The sequence below is a fragment of the Bubalus bubalis genome, chromosome 2 (assembly GCF_019923935.1).
Source record: "Bubalus bubalis isolate 160015118507 breed Murrah chromosome 2, NDDB_SH_1, whole genome shotgun sequence".
NCBI classification, from domain to species: Eukaryota; Metazoa; Chordata; class Mammalia; order Artiodactyla; family Bovidae; genus Bubalus; species Bubalus bubalis.
The window spans coordinates 70,604,555-70,622,122 of NC_059158.1; the positions used below are offsets into that span (position 1 = coordinate 70,604,555).

Genomic DNA, 17,568 nt, shown 5'->3' on the forward strand with positions numbered 1-17,568 from the left:
CTCTGCCACTGTCTCTTCCTCAGAGTCTGCTCCCTACAGAGCCCGACCTGACATACACAGTTGAGTTCAAGGTGAAAAGATAATAATAGGAAAATAAGATCAATCATGTTATTTATATGTAAAATTACAACTCTTAATTTTCTCTTTGGATTATGTATCTTTTGCTTTTCATTACCTTTTTTTTTTTTTTTTTGCAGATCTGTGTGGTTGGTGTATGTATTACTTCAGTGGCAGGGTATACTTGGATTTTGAAAAGACTCTTCTTTACATCCAAAAGGATATATAGGAAATGAAATAGATCCTAATTTGAGAACAAAGCCTACTATGAGTAAGGCTACATCTAGATTAACACTACACTTAAAGAGTCAAAGGACAATTAAAAATCATGGAAGAGTCCATATGAGTTCTAAAAAGTAGAGAGAGACACCAGTTCTGGAAGCTTGTGAGTACTGGAACTAAGGGCTTCCTAGGTGGTGTTAATGGTAAAGAACTGTCTGCCAATGCAGGAGACACAGGAGACGCGGGTTCAATCCCTGGGTCGGGAAGATAGCCTGGAGGAGGAAATGGCAACCCACTCCAGTATTCTTGCCTGGAAAATCCCATGGACAGAGGAGCCTGGCAGGCTCCATAGGGTCACAAAAATTTGGATATGACTGAAGTGACTTAGCACATGAGAGCTAATAGAGTAATATTAATAGAGTAGAAACAATAAATTTAATGCATTAAAGTACAGTTTACTTGAACATTTTACTAACTGGACATCTGAGAACTATTGACAGATAGGAGATAATGATGACTTCCTGCCACAGATAAAGCTGATCCCAGAAAAGGGAAGTTTGGGCTTGTGGGAAGTTAATAAACCTAGTCTTACATTTATTTTACTTAATCTACCATTTCCTGATTTTTGCATTTCCCTTTGTAAATTTGTTTAGGTTTGAACTTATCAGTTCTAACCATCTACGGAGAACAATGTGCAGTGAAGATCTGGCAGCTTCTATTCAGAGAGGTCAAAGTCGATGGATGCGTATGCCTGTGGGCTTGTCTGATCTGAGGCAAGAGGGGGCACCATGGAAAGAAGCCTAGAATAAGCTAGTTCTCTTTCCTGTGCTAATCAGAGTGAATGGAGAACCGCAAAGTGTTTGTTGCATTTTTTTGCTAGTAGATATAACTGAAATTCGGAAAAAAATTTACATGTATCTCAGGGAGGAAAAAAATAGCACAAGACAGACGCAAACTATTTTCAAGTACACGGGCTAAAACCAAAGAAAGGCCTGGGCTTAATGACATCTCCATTATACATTTTTTTAGATGAAAAGTTAGAGCACACATAGGCGGTAGATTAAACATTAAGAATTAAATAGTAGATTCGGTGCTGGATGCTATTACAGATATATGTGTTCCTATTCATGAGCTTGTACCTTCATTCCACTGCAATCTCCTTCATGGCCAGATGGGTGTGTTACTATACAGTATTTATTTATTTGAAATTCAGAACTTGATAGGAGTATCACCTAAGCCTGGTCGCTTGGAGCGTTTATTTTTTGCTCTATATTTCTAATGAATAAAGATTGGTTTCAATGGCAAAAGAAAGCCTCTGCTCAGATGCTCAGTTGTGTCCGACTCTTTGTGACCCCATGGACTGTATCTCACCAGGCCCCTCTGTCCATGAGATTTTCCAGGCAAGAATACTGGAGTGGGTTGCCATTTCCTTCTCCGAGGGATCTTCCCCACCCAGGAATTGAACCTGGGTCTCCTGCATTGCAGGCGGATTCTTTACCAACTGAGCCACCGGGGAAGCCCCAAAAGAAAGCATAGTAAGGATTTAATATTTCCTGTAAATAAATAGTGCTTGAGCAATAAAGGACTTAAGTAAATGCCCTTTTTTCACTAGTGGTAGGACAATGATAACGTTTAGTACTCATCAAGAATACCAACTCCTGTGGAGGTGCTTCTGTCCTATCCACTATTTCCTGCTTCTAAACACTGTGCTAAGAACACAGTTATACTGACCTTTAGAATTTTAAAGGATAAAATACCCAGGCTTTATTAAGGACTTACTGTGTTTCCTGACACCAGACAAAACATTTTACACATGTATGTACATAAAACCATTTTTCTGAGAAGCCACATGGTACAGTAATTAAGTGAGGAGTTCTGAAATCAGACTACCTAGGTTTGAAATGCTGTGCGATTTTGGACAAGTCACTAAATGTTTCCATCCCTCAGTTTTCTCATCTCTAATATAAAAATAATTGACTTCTGTTTCCAATATGAAAGAGTAACAGATCCAGGTCAGTGCTCCCTCAGTAAATAACCATGAAAGTGGACAAAAGACACAAGGCAGGTCTCTCAGACACTGGACATCTGCACAGACTGTGAACCGGAGAGAGGCAAAACAGATGCAGTGAACCCAGGGGCACATTCTAGACGATGCATGTAGAAGATTTTCTTCAACTTATTCAGTAAGGAGGGGCTGGGAAGATGCCCTGCCCAATTCAAAGAGCATTTGTAGAGCTAGGGTATTTCTTTATGGGAGAATGAGATTGGGGGGTGAGATACAAAACTGTTTAAAGCATAACTTTGGGGCTGTCTGTTCCACTAGATGGAAATCTGCACTTTTATCAGGAAAAAAAAGTCTACAAGTTAACATGCATCATCACTAAGTCTGGAACCTTACATCAATAATAAGTAACAAGGGACTTTCCTGGTGGTGCAGTGGTTAAGAGTCCACCTGCCACTGCAGAGAATATGGGCTTGATCCCTGATCTAAGAACTAAGATTCCACATGCCGAGGGGCAACTAAGCCCCTGTGTGCCTCAACTACTGAAGTCCAAGTGCCCCGGAGCCTGTGCTCCACAGCAAGAGAAACCTGCACAAAGCAACAAGAGAGTAGCCCCCGCTCGCCCCACAAGAGAAAGGCTGCGCAGCAACGAAGACCTAGTGCAGCCGAAGAAAGAAAAATAGCAAGCTGAAATACACCATCCTGGCTAATCCTGGAGGAGCCTTCACTTCCATGTCACTGAAAGGACGTGCCACTCACTTTTTTTGTTGTTGTTGTCTCATATCCAAGTATTAGATAATTTATCTTAACTTCTATTTCCTCATTTGGAAAAGGAGGCATATTTGTTTATAATTCTCTGAATCCTGTTGTCATGCTTGCAAAGTAATTCTGAATGGAAATTTTGCTATCAGGTAAGGGGATCTGCAGAGCAGAGTTTTGGAAAGCATTTAGAAGGATTACCTCCTGGACTGAAACACTAAAGAATAGTATTAGAACCTAGCTACACCCATGTATTTATCCTTAATTTGGATGACACTAAAATATAACTTCATGCTGCTGCTGCTGCTGCTGCTAAGTCGCTTCAGTCGTGTCTGACTCTGTGCGACCCCATAGACGGCAGCCCACCAGGCTCCCCCGTCCCTGGGATTCTCCAGGCAAGAACACTGGAGTGGGTTGCCATTTCCTTCTCCAATGCACGAAAGTGAAAAGTGAAAGTGAAGTCGCTCAGTTGTGTCCGACTCTTCGTGACCCCGTGGACTGCGGCCTACCAGGCTCCTCCGTCCATGGGAATTTCCAGGCAAGAGTACTGGAGTGGGGTGCCATTTCCTCTCCAGCCCATGAAAGTGAAAAGTGAAAGTGAAAGTTAAGTCGTGTCCGACTCTTAGACAGCAGCCCACCACGCTCCTCCGTCCATGGGATTTTCCAGGCAAGAGTACTGCAGCGGGGTGCCATTGCCTCTCTGAACTTCATGCTACATAATACTAATAGTTAAATTACCAAGAGTTTCCTGGGATTTAGTTACTATGTCAAATGTTTTACATGGATTATCTCAATTAATGCTCACCTCAACCCTCTGTGGAAAATTCTTAAAGAGATGGGAATATCAGAACACATTATCTGCCTCCTGAGAAACCTGTATGCAGGTCAAGAAGCAACCATTAAAACTGAACATGGAACAACAGACTGGTTGTCAAAACTGGGAAAGAGGTACATCAAGGCTGTATACTGTCACCCTGCTTATTTAACTTATATGCAGAGTACATCACGCGAAATGCTGGGCTGAATGAATCGCGAGCTGGAATCAAGATTCCTGGGAGAAATATCAGCAACCACAGATATGCAGATGACACCACCCTAATGGCATAAGGCAAAGAGGAACTAAAGAGCCTCTTGATGAAGGTGAAACAGGAGAGTGAAAAAGCTGGCTTAAAACTCAAAGTTCAAAAAACTAAGACCATGGCATCTGGTCTCACTACTTCATGGCAAATAGATGGGGAGAAACCATGGAAACAGTGACAGATTTTATTTTCTTGGGTTCAAAAATCTCTGAAGATGGTGATGGCAGCCGTGAAATTAAAAGATACCTGCTCCTTGGAAGAAAAGGTATGACAAACCTAGACAGTGTATTAACAAACAGAGGCATCACTTTGCTGACAAAGGTCCATAAAGTCACAGCTATGGTACATAGGTGCATGTCCATATGGTGCACGACTACACAGCCAGTAGTCATGTACAGATGTGAGAGTTGGACCGTAAAGAAGGCTGTGCTGAAGAACTGATGTTTTCGAACTGTGATGCTGGAGAAGACTCTTGAGAGTCCCTTGGACAGTAAGAAGATCAAACCAGTCAATCCTAAAGGAGATCAGCCCTGAATATTCATTGGAAGGACTGATGCTGAAGCTCCAAACCTTTGGCCACCTGATGCAAAGAGCCGACTGATTGGAAAAGACCTTGATGTTGGGAAAGATTGAGGGCAGGAGAAGAAGGGGATAACAAAGGATGAGATGGCTGGATGGCATCACTGACTCAATGCACATGAATGTGAGCAAACTCCGGGAGACAGTGAAGGACAGGAAAGCCTGGCGTGCTGCTGCCCACAGGGTCTCAGAGAGTCAGACACTACTTAGCAACCGAACAACAACTCTCTGAAGCAGGTACTCTGGTTATCCCATTTTACACTTGAATAAATGAAACTTTGGTAACAATATCAGTTTAAAGCCATCTATCTGGGAAGAACTGAACTTTCTGACTCCAAATCCAGTGTTTTTTCTAGGACCTTGTAATATTTGGTCACTCTCAGTCACTGTTCTGCAGCATCCTTGATTCCAATGTTCTTTGCATCACACCAACTCTTCGAGGCTCAATTTCCTCGTCAAAATAGAGATAACCAGTTCTACCTTCCTCCCAGATCATTAAAAAGATGAAATAATGAATGTGCAAGTACTTTGAAAACCTTGAAGATACACACAGTATAAAGCATTCTCTTTACAAAGTTATAAAACTGGGGTGACTCACTCAAACAAATTCCTTCTATAACATTTCAACAAGCCTTGAGGTATATGCTTATGAGATCAGCAGAGAATACATTAAAAAGTAGTCTGGCCCAAAGATAGGACCCAAGTTTATTTATAGCATTGTCTGATTCTCTGCAGCACTTCCTCTTCTTACAATCTGCACTGTACTGTCTGATGATTGGCCTTTTTCCTTAAATGATACTGAGCACTTTGGTTGCTATTTAACAGTTTAGATCAGCACTGGCCCCCAAAAAAGCCATATTACAAATCACTTATGTAAATGTTCTAGCAGACACATTGCTAGAGAAAATAAACAGGTGAAATTAACGTTAATATTTGTATTTAACCCCACATATATATAAAATATTATTATTTCAACTGGGGTTAAATACAAATGTTAACGTTAATTTCACCTGTTTATTTTAATAATGTGTCTACTATAACATTTACATATGTGATTTGTAATATGGCTTTTTTGGGGGGACAATGCTGCTGATCTAAGCTGTTACATTTTTATATACTAAGTTGCTGAAATCTGGCCTGTAATTTACATTTACTGCACATGTCTGTTCAAACTAACCACATTTCAAGTGCTCAACAGTCCCATGTAACAAGTGACTAGACTACAGGGCAACTAAGGCTCACCTCTCACTCGGAAATGCCAGTTCCCTGAAGGCAGGCCTCCTATGCTCTGCTCCTGTGTGCTGTGCCAAGCCGCTTCAGTCGTTTTCCACTCTGTGCAATCCCATGGACTGCAACCCACCAGGCTCTTCTGTCCCTGGGATTCTCCAGGCAGGAATACTGGAGTGGGTTGCCATGCCCTCCTCCAGGGGATCTTCCCAACCCAGTGGTCGAACCTGCATCTCTTAAGTCTACCACTAGCGCCACCTGACTTCCTTTTATTCAGCCTTCACTACTTCCAAAGGAGTTTCTACAGCTGCTCCTACAGAATTTTCCTGTGTTGTTTAGGACCCCAAATAACACTTAATTGCAGACAGATGCTTCTATTATCACAGAGAAGATTGAGATCCTGGATGGACTCTTTCCCACTACAGTATATTGCCCTAGGAAAGTGTTTAGTTGTAGTATTAATGAGATGTCTTAGAATCAACATATTAAGCAGTCACACTTTGCAATACACAGATGGCTCCAGTTACTTACATTTCTTATACCACCTCAAACTTTATACTTTCTCCTAGTCACTCTTCCTTTGCTCATGTCTCAGAGGAATCTGGTTAAATATTTTAACTGCAATGTTGACTCTGCATCCTACTCTTCCTTCATGGACCTTGTGGCATCAGTAACTCCATTTCTCTTCGGAATCATCAATTCTTCTTTCTCTCATTAGCTGGGTTAGTTAGTTCTCTTCTGACCCAATAAAACAGTGCCTTGTGTTAGTCAGGGTTCTCCATAAAAACTGAATTAACAACAGGAGATAGATGATACATATACTTCTATAAGAAAGGATATATATTCTTCTTAATTACATGTGAGACATTCACAAAAAATTTCTAAGCCACACACACAAGAAGCAAAACCCCACAACAAACACCCAATAAGTATGGGTGGGGTGGAGTTATGGGGGGTAGATTTATTTTAAGAAATTGGCTCATTGGACTGAGAGACTTCCTGAATGCAAAATCTGATGGGGTTGGGCCAGCAGCCTTGGGGACTCAAGGAAGAATCGCATTTTGAGTCTAAAAGCAGTGTGCTGGCAGAATTCCTTCTTTCTTGGAGAAGTCAGACCTTGCTCTGTGAAGGGCTTTAACTGATTGGATGAGACCCACCCACACCACAGAGCACAGATTTAAATGTTAATCTCTTCCAAAAAGTATCCATACCTTCACAGAAAAGCTCAGAATCATATTTGACCAAATAGCTAGATACCATGGCTCAGCCAAGTTGACACATAAGAATTAACCATTACATCCCCTTTAATTTCTGTCTTATCTCTTTCTTTCACTGGGAACTCCAGCCTACAGGTTATATTCACTGTGATTTCCTCGCCTTATTCTTTCATCTTAATAACAGTTTAATTCCACCATTCTCACAGGTTTCCTCAGGGTCACTCACTGAGCTTCTTACTGCCACATACAATGGTAATTCTAGAACTGTGTTTCAGAAAGCCTGTTCCACAGCTTAGGTTTAATAGATTTTATACTACTATTACTACGAATAATAATACTTTTTAAAAGAATCCACATATGTAGATTCCACATATAAATACATATGGTAAACTTTGGGTTAAACAAACTTATTTATCAGGTCCTTTAAAAAATATCACAGCTGGGAGAATTTTCCAAATTTATTTTGATGCCAGAGTCCTTTAAACATCCTGTCAGATTAGCTGAGAGGAACAGACACTTTGGAAAACACTCTCTTACCTCATTCTCTAAGTTTTTATAATTCTTATTAGCTCATAACATAGTTTTGACACAGTATGTGCACATTTTGATTGCATTTTTTCCCTAGCCTTACTCCTAAGACTTAGTCTTACTCCTGGGTATCTGTATAGTGTGTCATATCTTTTAATATGTCAAGCTTCTAGAATTGTTGCTATACACACAGGGTGTGTTCATACTGGTGAGTATTACCTTGTTGTTGATAACTTAGAATATAGCAACTATCCTTTTTTCCCCAAATTTATTTATTTTTTAATTGCAGGATAATTGCTTTCCAGAATTCTGTTGTTTTCTGTCAAACCTCAATATGAATCAGCCCTGGATAGCAACTGCCTTTTACGAGAGGAACCATACCACACTGGTCACTTAGGGGAGACACACCACATGTGGGCCACCCCAAATGGGCCTCCTCCAATCCACCGAACCCGTCACTGTTTACTTCACCCATTCACAAACGATGCCCCGTCTTAGGTAGAAGATATCAGCTACCTTCTGCTTCGCCCTCTTGTGGTCAGTGTGCTCAGACAGGAATCAGGCAAGGTGGAGCTCATGCAAGAGTGACCAAGCCGAGAACAATAAGCTAGGGGCCCCGGAGGGAGCAAAAACATTGGGGTTCATTAATAAAACCATAGACAAGCCTGCTACACAGACCTCTGGCAGAATTTTAGAGAAAACAGCAAACAAACCAGCCTAAAGAGAAAAAATGGCAAGAAGCAAAATGTATAATAAAAAGGGGGAAATAATTTCAGATACAGCAAATTCTAAGAAATAGTAAATCAACGTGAACAATTGCACAGCAATAGCTTTTTCCCAAGGGAAGGTTAAATCTTGTGTCTCAATTTGGAGGTAAAAGCCTGCTGCTGCAAGTTGTCCTTGGTCAGAGGCATTACTATAGCTATGCCCTCTGGGTGATACGCTAGGAAAGACTGAGGGCAGGAGGAGAAGGGGATGACAGAGGATGAGATGGTTGGATGGCATCAGTGACTCAATGAACATGAGTTTGAGTCAACTCTGGGAGATAGCAAAGGACAGGGAAGCCTGGCATGCTGCAGTCCGTGGTATTGCAAAGGGCTGGATATGACTGAGCGACTGAACAAAAACAGCAATGCCCTCAGTGTGACACTGATGATATGCATGGAGAGAATCTTAACTACATTTTATGGTTTACTTTTGGCCAATATTGGGCATTTGACATGTGGGGAAATACTGTTGAGAACTTTGCTCAATAGGAAGCCATTAGCGAGGCCCCAATGCCAAAAGGAAAGCTTGTCAATGCAATTTCCCTTGGCGGCTAATAACTCGTAATAGTCATTATATGGGTTACTTGGTCCTGCTGGGTCTCAGTGTGTAAGCTTCTTTCTGATCAAAGTTATGTCCCTGGGTAAGCTGTGTTTAAACACTTTAATCTCTGTCTTCATGAAGTTCTATTATCCTGGTCCAAGAGATTGAATTGGCAGTCTCTAACTTCCTTATTTTTTTTTAAACACAAGAATATAATTTTAAAAAACCTTTTCTTTGAAGCAATTAAAACATTCACAGGAAGTTGCAAAGATAGTACAGAGAGGTCCCCTGTACCTTTAACTCAGTGTCTCTAAATGATTATATCTTACATAAATATAATACATTATCAGAACAAGGAAATTAATAATGGTACAACATGTATATACAGCTCATCTATGCAACTTTTAAATTTAAAGTATGAGCAACATAAAATTTACCACTTTAACCATGTTTAGGTGTACAGTTGAGTAGTGTTAAGTACATTCACACTGTTTTGTAGCCAACCTCAAGAACTCTTTTCACCTTGCAAAACCAGAATTTTGTACCCATTAAACACTAACTCCCCATTCATCTCTCCCCAGAGTCTCCAGTCTCTGAGGACCACTCTGTACTTTCTGTTTCTATTAACTGTATAGATGACTGATGTAAGTAGACTTCTAATATTTGTCTTTTTGTGACTGTTTCAGATCACTTAGCACAATGTCCCCAAGGTTCATCCAATGCTCTATCAGGTATCAGAATTTATTTTCTTTTTAAGACCATAATGTTCCATTGTATGTAGATACCTCATTTTACTTATCTCTGTCTCCTGAAGGATACTTGGGTTGCTTCCACCTTTCGGCTATTGTGAATAATGCTGCTTTTGAATACCCATATTCATGGGTGTACAAATATCTTTGAGATCCTGATTTCAGTTATTTTGGGTATTGTTAGGGACTAAGTTGTCCTAAATTCATGTCCCTAAATTCATGCTGAAGTGCTAACCCTAGATGCCAGAATGTGGCAACATTTTGAAGTCATTTTAAGAAGTAATTAAATTAAAATGATCTTTTGGGGTGAACTCTAATCCAGTATGGCTGGTTTCCTTATAAAAAGGAAATTTTGACTGAGAGATTTTCTGAAGCATATATTTTTTAGTATGGTCTTACTATTTTTTGTTTTTTTTTCTTAAATTGCCTATAGTATTCTTTAAGTTGCAGTTTACAGTAAATACATTTATGATTATTTATCTCTTCAATTGCTTCTTCCTCACAGACCACGGTATTTTTAATTGAGAAAATACTATTCTCCACAAATGCTGAGGTACTTGGTAAATTTAGGGCAAATTCTAAATGGAAGATATTCTAAAATCTAACACTTTTTGGTGAAATGTGTAAAACTTCAGCCCAAATATTTTCACAGGTATTGTCCCTTTGCCATAAAAGTGTCTTACGCAACAAAAAGAGTTTATAAGAAAAAATGTGTCTAATAAATGGTCTCTATAATTATTTTTAATATTTTGCCAAATTTAAATACTGTAAAACCATTGGTTGTTCTTGTTCATTCCATTCAAATAAAGAATGTAAATTTATCCAATTAAAAAATATTAATAGGAGTGCCATCAAAAGGCTCTTCTTATACCTCTAGATTTCCAAAAGCTCAGAGAATTTAAAGATTACATCTACATTGTGTGAGCTCTCAGCATTCAATTCAGTCAGTTCCTTCCTTGTGCTTGGAGGGATAAAATTAATTGTCTTCCTGTTTGGAAATTTTGTTTTCAATAATTGCAATTCACTAAAAACGTCAAAAGCTAGAAGTTTTTGGCACTTTCTACTTGTTGAATATTTAAATTAACAATTTCCAATTAACTTTGAGCAAAGTGAAGCCAAAATTTAGAGAACTTGTTACAAAAATGTTTGATACCATTGCAAGATAGTTAGAATGATTTATAAAGTAGTACTTCAAAGTACTACTCAAACATTTTAAACATTAACATTTAAACATTTTAAACATTGATGCTAGTGAAAATAGCATATAACCATCTGAAAACTGAATTTTTTATTCAACGTCAGTTTTGTCACAAAAATTTTGTAATTTTGGTATTTTGAGTATATAAAAATATTTGTTAAATTTGATAACTTGGTAAGACAAATCTTATTGGTAAGATTTGTCAGCTTGCTTGAACACAGTTATAAATTAGATTGTACAATAGCCAATTCTTTGTATATTTCTATTCTGGAGGTCTCATAACTTATTAAGAACTTTATTTTTATCCCAGTACCGTACTCACCAATATTTTCATTTTCATAGCAAAGTTGAATTTTTAGACTGAATTTATAATATTATTCACAAAAATGGGGTCAGATGTTATAACTGATTCACTTTGCTGTACAGCAAAAATGCAATATTGTATATGACCTATACTGCAGTAAAAATTAATTTAAAAAAACCCCAAATATCTTCATAGATATAGAAAACAAACTTATGGTTACCAAAGAGGACACGTCAGGGGGAGAGATAATTTAGGAGATTGGGATTAACATATCCAAACTGGTATAAATAAAATAGATAAACAACAAGGACCTACTGGATAGCAGAGAGATAGGAAGAGGATAGCAGAGGGAACTATATTCAATATCTTGTAATAACCTATAATGGAAAAGAATCTGAAAAACAGATATAGATAGATGTATAGCTGATTAAATTTGTTGCATACTGAATCACTGTAAATCAACTATACTTCAGTTTTTAAAAATTGACATTATTTTAATTATCTGCAAAATTCTTTTGCTAATACAGCCAACACACTGAGAGCTGTGGCTACATGCTAGTGTGCAGGTAAGATATCTGGACTCAACATGAGTAAAAGTACTTTAGAAATAGATGCACGTGACCTGAATAAAAGTAATGCTTCTCAGAGTGATGTGAAAATGCACCTCCTGCTGCCGTGTATGAAATCGTCTTCAGGCATGACATGCTTAAAATAACAATCAGCTTTTCAAGTGTATGTTGCCTTTTCAGCAGATTTGAATCATCTGACTTTTTGTGGTTTTCATATTCTGATTTTCATGTTGAGGGACGGAATGGACAAACAGGCAACAGCCATACCATTTATGAGAACAGAACTCTCGTCCACAACCTCTGCAGCAATTGGCCCCAAACTGTCAGGACTTAGTCAATGGCTGCCAACTTGCCTATTTTTGCCTTGGTTTCCAACTCAGACCAACCAGAGAAAGCCAAATACACTTTCCAAGTTAAGCATGTGAGACAGAGTACTTCTAGTTAGCCGGCCTCCACCTTCCCCATGTCAACAGTTTCCAATCCAAACATATCAGAAAAGTTTTTTCACTATACAACATTCCCACTCCCCTATCTGTCTTTGGATTTCTGCCAAAGCCAAGCGATGGTGGCTCCTTTGCTACAGCAAGCTCTGAATAAACAGCTTGTGTGCTCATGTGGATGGTCTTCACTCATTTCCACAGTGTGGTCACTGATTTCATGGTGGATAATATTACCAATGGTGGATGATAAATGGTTGATAACATTTTGTGTGTTACTTATTCTTCATCAACTTTCCTGAGAAACAGAAATGTGGTACTTAACTTTCACTCCTAGTTACTGCTTTACAAATTCTTTCCTATCAACCTTTGAATTCTGTGAGTGATTGTGCACCCAATAGTAAAATTTTCTTCCTGGTATGGAATAGTACCTCTTAATTTCTCTAAACATTGATAAGTAGTCACAACAAAACCTGAAGAATCTGTCTCTTTAAGTAACATTCCTGAAAATTCCTATTCATGTTTTGACTTCTCATGAAGGAAAGATAATCACTTGGAATAAAGAGCGCTCAATGAGAAATGCATTAGTACAACCGCTCTGAGCAGTAATAAACAGAGTGGTAAAGGCAGTGTGCACAACAAAATGTATAGCTCTACATTCTCTGATATCATTTAGAAATGCTTTTTGACTTGCTTGTATTTTTCCCAAAGGAAAATGTGCAAAGGAAAAAATAAAAACCCATTATCTTTTAAACATCATCATTTTCATTTGTTTCATGAACAGGTCATCAAAACAAAACCCATTTGCACTGGCAAAAGTGTTCAGATTTCTACTCTTGATGGTAGGGACTGCATAGCCTTTGGCTGTGTGGATCACAACTGCAGAAAATTCTTAAAGAGATGGGAATACCAGACCATCTTAACTGTCTCCTGAGAAACACGTATGCGGATCAAGAAGAAACAGAACTGGACATGAAACAACTGACTGGTTCAAAATTGGCAGAGGAGCACTACAAGGCTGTTTATTGTCACCCTGCTTATTTAATGTCTATGCAGAGTACATCATGCAGAATGCTGGGCTGGATGAAGCACAAGCTGGAATCAAGATTGCCAGGATAAATATGCAGGTAACACCATTTGAATGGCAGAAAGCAAAGAGGAAGTAAAGAACCTCTTGATGAAGGTGCAAAAGGACAGTTAAAACATCTGGCTTAAAACTCAACATTCCAAAAATGAAGATCATGGCATCTGGTCCCATCACTTCATGGCAAATACATGGGGAGACAGTGGTAACAATGACAGATTTTATTTCCTTGGGCTTCAAAATCACTGTGGATGGTAACTGCAGCCACAAAATTAAGACATTTGTTCCTTGGAAGAGAAGCTATGACCAACTTAGACAGTATACTAAATAGCAGAGACATCACTTTGCACACAAAGATTTGTATAGTCAAAGCTACGATTTTTCCAGTAGTCATTACGGATTTGTGTTGGACTGAAAGATTATTGCTGAACCACGAAAGACACCAGGATTCTTGGCCTCTGGAAGAGAATTCAATCTGGGGCCAGTGACAAGGCTTGATCACTCAGAGCTTTTGTGTAATAAAGTTTTATTAAAGTTTAAAAGAGATAGAGAAAGCTTCTGACATAGACATCAGAAGCAGGCAGAAGTCTTTAGTCAGATGTTATATAGCTACTAGCAAACAGTTAATTATAGAAAGATGTCTCAAAACTCAGAGTGGCACCGGCCCCTCACCTACAACATGCATTTTGAGATAACATTGGCACCAGTGAGTCATCCCAGGCCATAAGACAATTGATATGAATCTTGAAGAGGGGCAGGTTTCCAAGTAAATATATAGTTTCATTAATATAGATTAGGAGAACAATGTATGAGTAAAACATACTGGTTTGTTGAGCCCTTATCAGCTCTGAGTCTTTAAGTGGAGCTGACTAGAAGGAAAACAGAGTCTAGGGTAAATACACAGTTCATTAACATAGCTTAAGACAAACATTTCCATAAGAAAAACATTGGTTAGCTCAAGGTTTCAGAAAAGTTCAGGTGGAACCAGGTGTCCTCACAGCAACACAGAATTTTAAGAGAACCCTCTTTTTAAATTTGTATAGACAAGGGGAAAATATCTAACGTTTGTTTCCTCCTGCCACTTAAGACAGAGATAAAAAATGTCTGACACTTGCAGCCTATTTCCTCCCTTTGGGGACCCCTGGCCTTCCTGCCTGTTACCCTTTCAGGACCATAAAAAGTCTGAGTGCAGTAGAACTGATGCTTTTGAAAGGTGGTGCTGGAGAAGATTTTTGAGAGCCCCATGGATAGCAAGGAGATCAAACCGGTCCATCCTAAAGGAAATCAACCCTGAATACTCATTGGAAGGACTGATGCTGAAGCTGAAGTTCCAATACTTTGGCCACCTAATGTGAAGAGCCAACTCATTGGAAAAGACCCTGATGCTGGGAAATAATGAGGGTAGGAGGAGAAGGGGGTGACAGAGGATGAGATGGTTGGATGGCCATCACTGACTTAATGCGCATGAGTCTGGGCAAACTCCAGGAGATAGTGAAGGACAAGGACTCTGGGTGTGCTGCAGTTTATGAGATCAAAAACAGTCAGAAATGCCTTAGCGACTGAACAACAACTTGTTAAGGCACCAATAGGAAACTAATAAAAGGGACTTCCTTGGTGGTCCAGTGGCTAAGACTCTGTGCACCTAATGCAGGGGGCTTGGGTTCGATCCCTCCTCTGGAAACTAGATCCCACACAGTTAAAGAGTCCACACGCCACAACTGGAGAGACTGCACGCTGCAATGAAGACCGAGGATCCCACCTGCCACAACTAAGACTGGTACAGCCAAAAAACAATTTTTTAAAAAGAAACTGATACAGGTATAGGCCTAGGTTTTGAGTATAACTGTAATTTACACAAGTGGAATCAGGGTGTAACTAAAGGCGCCTAGTATCATCCACGAGTTAGCAGTTTTGCAAATTTACCCCACTGACTAGAAAAAAGTAAAAGTTTTGCCTGTGGGTCCTCAAATCTACTGAGAAGGTGGTATCATGTGACATGGCACTTTGGAGACCGGCTTTTCCAGAATCTGTCAGATTTGAAGTGCAAAAAAAATAGCTGCACTGATATGTTGTCAGGATTTGTCCCAGATACTAACAAATTAAAGATAAAACATTAAAATTTATAACCTAAGGGCTTCTGTTGTGCTGCACCTTGCAGGCTTGCAAGCCCTGTACTTGCCAGGGGAGAAGAGAGAGCTGGGGTGGGATTGCGGGAAGCTTACCTGGCTGAACCAAGGTCCTTAAATGGACACCCCACTGTGTGCACAGCTGGCTAGGAGATGATGGGCATCCTTGCTCCCAGAGAAGGAGGCCGAGGTTACCCCTTATAGGAGACTTGACTTCTGGTTGGCTCATTGATTACCAGGGGAACTAGCAGAGGGACACGCCTCTCACTAAGCCTTCCATAACTATCCAGGTGGAGATGTTTTGAAGAAAAGAATAATTACCAGCTGGGGCCTGGGGCAAGTATGTAGGAAATGAGTATTAATCATGTGAATTGAATTTAGGTGAAGCAGGCACTGAGGCGTACTGAGCGCACCCAAGCCATCTTGAACGGCCAGATCAGACAGCTTCTCACCTAACACTAGATATAAGCACTTGGGCCAATTCAGCTAGACTGTGGGAAAATATCTTGTTCAATGAACAAAATTTAAAAGTTCAGAATGTTTCATTAAGTATTGGTAACTATATTCGGCAAAACTGTGAGGAATTTAGAAGATAACTTTGACCTCTTGGGCCTGATACTATGAGTCTGAACATTACTGACTGAAGAAGCTTTGCTGGGAATGCCATCGTCCTGTGTGGCCACCTAGGTAGGTGCCTGCATATCCAGGTACCTCCTAGAAGAAAATGTACGCAATTTAAAAGTTAGTGCAGGGGCTTCCCTGGTGGTCCAGTGGTCAAGAATCTGCCTTGCAGATTGGAGCCCTGTTCTGGGATGATCCCACATGTCTCTGGGCAACTAAGCCCATGTGCCACAGATACTGAGTCTGAGCTCTGGAGCCCGCGGGCCGCAACTACTGAGCCACATGCAGAACTACTGAAGCACAGCACAGCCCAGCAACAAAGGCCCCACCCAATAAAAAAAACTAGTGCAGACCTACACTGGGGACCCAAGTGATGCTATTTAAAAGGATCACTGAGACCCAGTCTTGGATTCGTTACTGACTAGGGTCCTCAGCATAGGCTACTTCCCTTCTCTTTATCATCAGCATGACATTATTTCAAGAGCCTTCATTCTGGCTTCCTATGGCTTTGTCAGGGATTCTTTGATTACAAACAAGAGAAACCACTTCCCAGGGCTTCCTCGGCACTGCCAGCAAGTTCAGTGTTACCATTATTCTGGACCCCAGAAAGATGGAAATGAATTGACTTACATGACTATTTTGATGTGAAAAATAGTTCACTGTTTTCAAAGTATTTTAAATGTAAAAGTTTTTAACCAACCTAGAACTTAATGAGATCTTTCTCCTGCAGTATGTTACTATTTGATGGTGGATACTGAAGTGCGGGCATGGGAGGGGGTTGGATGCATACGCACAACAGCCTTCTAGAAAACTTTCATATGCAGTTAACACAAGAAAATATGCAGATTTTGAAAACCGACAGAAGCAGATGAATTACTGCCACCATCCATGAAGGATGGTGTGATGGAGAAGAGCTGGATTAGTAAGAGGCTGGGAAAATGATTAGTGATGACGGATATGTCCATGATCATTCTGGTGCTGGTGTCAAGAGCACATGCATATGTCAAAATGTATCACACTGTACAGTTCAGATATGTAAAGTGTATTGTACGTCAGTTAAATAAAGTCAATAAAACTTTTAAAGTTAGCTTGAAATGACTGGAAGAAAAGTTTCTATTGACTATATTAGTTCCTAAAGAAATAACTTAATGAAGATAATTAAAGGGGCAGGGATTAGCTGTTAATACCTAAGATAAAAGAAGTAGTCATTTTAGCATTATTCCGTCTTTAATAGTATTAAGTTGTGCTTACCCTATTAATTCAGGGCTTCCTACATGGTACTCGTGGTAAAGAACCTGCCTGCCAATGCAGGAAATGTTAAGAGATGCAGGTTTGATCCCTGGGTCGGGAAGATCCCCTGGAGGAGGTCATGGCAACCCACTCCAGTATTCTTGCCTGGAGAATCCCACGGACAGAGGAGCCTGGGGGACTACAAGTCCATGGGGTCACAAAAAGTTGGACATGACTGAAGTGACTTAACGTGCACATATGTACCTTGTTAA

At 39.8% G+C, this 17,568-nt stretch overlaps 1 protein-coding gene across 1 annotated transcript in view; it reads right to left on the bottom strand.

Annotated features, from left to right (window-relative positions):
- The window catches only part of PJVK (pejvakin), a 45,219-nt gene extending 27,881 nt beyond the window's left edge, over positions 1–17,338 (bottom strand). Inside the window, exon 1 of the mRNA XM_044933144.2 lies at positions 15,542–17,338. Coding sequence (XP_044789079.2) covers positions 15,542–15,674 — 133 coding nt within the window. The 5' untranslated portion in view covers positions 15,675–17,338. The remainder of the gene's footprint in view (positions 1–15,541) is intronic.
- Between the last annotated feature and the right edge of the window lie 230 nt (positions 17,339–17,568).